This window comes from Plasmodium reichenowi, chromosome 9 (assembly GCF_001601855.1).
Source record: "Plasmodium reichenowi strain SY57 chromosome 9, whole genome shotgun sequence".
Classification (NCBI taxonomy): domain Eukaryota; phylum Apicomplexa; class Aconoidasida; order Haemosporida; family Plasmodiidae; genus Plasmodium; species Plasmodium reichenowi.
In genome coordinates this window covers 1,072,110-1,074,980 of record NC_033654.1, presented here as the reverse complement: position 1 = coordinate 1,074,980, position 2,871 = coordinate 1,072,110, and the positions used below count along the sequence as shown (strand labels likewise).

Below are 2,871 nucleotides of genomic sequence, written 5' to 3'. Positions count from 1 at the left end.
TAAAAGAAAAAAAGAAATATACATATATTTATATATGTGTACATATAAAATTATAATAACTTTATTTCGTTGAATATTACAATATTGTAGAATCTAAAAAATTAATAATTTCGTTTTAACAAAAAGATTATATATAAAGTCATAGGTGAGAAGAAATAAAATGTATAGATAAGAATATGCACACATTTTATTTTTTTTTTTAATAATAAAAGAAGTAAAATGTATAATTTAATAGGACTATTTTGTTTTATAACATGATAAGATATTTTCCATAAGAAAAACACACACATATTATATATATAGAAATATTTACATATATATATATATATATATATATATATATATATATATTTATTTATTTATTTACATGTCCATATATTTTTATTCATATTTCTCCCTTTCTTCAAAGAAATGAGCAAAGAAAGTGTAAGCGAGAATGTAAGAAGAGTTCTGGAAAAAAAAGAAAAAAAAAAATTAAAAGAAGAAAAAGAATTGTATAAAGCTACAAAAGTAATAAGTAGCCAAAACAACATATTAAGAAAAATTATAGCACAGAAACAATCCTCTTCAACCAGCTTTGTTAATAAAATAAAAGACATAAATAAATCACTTCCTCATATAAGAAGCAAACATGAAAAAAATTATATGAAGGAAAATAAAATCAGAATACAAGAAACTATCCATCTACAAAAAAAAATGATAGAAAAACAAGAAGAACTCAAAAATAAGAAACCATTCATAATGAAGAAATATAAAAATGTAACATCAAAGGTAGCTAAAAATTTGTTGGAAGCTCAGCAAAAGGAAGAAAAAAAAGAACAAGATGTTAGTAATAAGGAATATCTTGGAAACAAAAAAAAAAGGCAAGATCCGGAGAAAGAAAACCAAGACGAATACGTAGAATATACAGATGAATATGTAGAGGAGGAACAAGAAGAAAATGGACAAGATGTTGACGAAAATGAGCAATATGAAGAGGAATATGAACAAGATGACGAAGAATATGAACAAGATGACGAAGAATGTGAACAAGATGACGAAGAATGTGAACAAGATGAAGAGAAATACGAACAAGATGAAGAGAAATACGAACAAGATGAAGAGAAATACGAACAAGATGAAGAGAAATACGAACAAGACGGAGATCAAAATGGACAAGATGACGAATATGTAGAGGAATATGATGAATATGAAGAATACGAAGAAGAGGAAACAAAAAATAACCAAAAAAAAAGTGAAAAAAGAGAAGACGATCTTACTACTAAGGAAACTAAAAGAGAAAGTAGTATTATAGATAAATTTAAAAAAAATAAAACAAATGAACAAAAAAATGAAAAGTTACACAAAAATTTCGGAAAACTACCAAATTATATATTAAAGAAAAAAAAAGATGTAAGTCAGGATTCATTAGATACACCCGAAGGATATCGTGTCTTGAAAAATGAAGAAAGAAATTATGTTCTTAAAGAATTACATTCACAATTAAAAGATATAAAAGAAGAATATAAAAATAATAAAGATAAGCAAAAAAAAATACAACTAGGAAAAAAGTTGAAAGAAGTAAAAGAATCAATAGAAATGTTTAGTAATCCATATGTGCTCGTCGATGAAAATTTCTGAAATAAACAAAATCAAAATAAAAATATATATTATATATATTATATAATTATATGGAATCCATTTTTAAGCACTTTATTATATAAAAAGCTACATATATTTGACTATATACAATTAGAATACTTTGATCGTTCTTTTTAATATCCATATGTAGAAAGATACATACATATATATATATATTTAAAATATATATATTTAAAATATATATTTTTTTTTTTCTGTAATATCTTTTTTTAAGTATAAACTATTATATTTAAATATTATAAATTAGATATAGTACTATATAATAGTGACTTGTCTTGACGAAGAAAAAAAATAAAAATAAAAATAAAAATAAATAAATAAATATATATATATATATATATTTACTTATAACACAAATATAATTATATATTAACAAAAAATATATTTTTAGTATACAAAAAAAAAAATTAAGGTTATTAAAAAATATATTTTAATTTTATTTAAAAAGATAATATGTATAAAAGTTAAAAAGGATGAACTGCTAATTTGTTTTTTCCATGATTTTTTTATTGTCTTAAATGAGCAGTTAATTTGTCAGGTAATGTATCCATTGCGCATGTTCCTAGGAGAAAATAATGAAATAAGGAATAAAAAAGGATATATGGTGGTACTATTTTAATAACACACACATATAAATATATAAATATATATATATATAAATATATATATTTTTTTTTTTTTTTTTTTTTTTTTCTTGATTACCTTTTTGTCTATTGTCATCCCAGTCTTCAAGTTGTTCTGCAGTACAGGCAATTTGTGAACGGTAATATTGAAACCTACAGGATGACAAAAGAAAAAATATACACATGTAAAAAAAAAAAAAACATATATATATATATATATATATATATATATTTATTTATTTATTTAATGTTGTACATACTTGCATCGTGGGTGGTCTTCACCTAATTCCCTTGCACATCGACAAAACAAGGTATATCTGTAAGCACAGTGATTATATTGATTTATTTGTAAAAATCTTGGGTCCTATAAATACCATAAGAATAATTAAATATTACATTTTATTATAGCAAAAATTATGAACGGCTTCAAAATATTATATATATATATATATATATATATATATATATTTATATTTATATTTATATTTATATTTATATTTATATTTATATTTATATTTATATTTATATTTATTTATTAATATTTTATGGTGCAACTCAGAACTACAATATAAACACACAAACTACGTACAAAAGGAGAAATGCACAT

At 21.6% G+C, this 2,871-nt stretch overlaps 2 protein-coding genes across 2 annotated transcripts in view; one reads left to right on the top strand and one right to left on the bottom strand.

The window, feature by feature from the left end:
- Nucleotides 1-411: 411 nt before the first annotated feature.
- On the top strand, nucleotides 412-1,620 carry PRSY57_0926100 (hypothetical protein; the record flags this gene model as incomplete). The annotated part of the gene is made up of 1 exon (XM_012907500.2): nucleotides 412-1,620. The coding sequence occupies one exon, from the start codon at nucleotides 412-414 to the stop codon at nucleotides 1,618-1,620; it is 1,209 nt and encodes a 402-aa protein (XP_012762954.2).
- Nucleotides 1,621-2,147: 527 nt separating this feature from the next.
- PRSY57_0926000 (cytochrome c oxidase subunit 6B, putative) overlaps nucleotides 2,148-2,871 on the bottom strand; it is a gene marked incomplete at both ends in the record, with an annotated part of 917 nt that continues 193 nt past the window's right edge. Inside the window, 3 exons of the mRNA XM_020114811.1 lie at nucleotides 2,148-2,203; nucleotides 2,344-2,417; nucleotides 2,525-2,628. Of these exons, the coding sequence (XP_019970511.1) occupies nucleotides 2,148-2,203; nucleotides 2,344-2,417; nucleotides 2,525-2,628 (234 nt within the window). Of the gene's footprint in view, nucleotides 2,204-2,343; nucleotides 2,418-2,524 lie in introns of the transcript that reaches the window.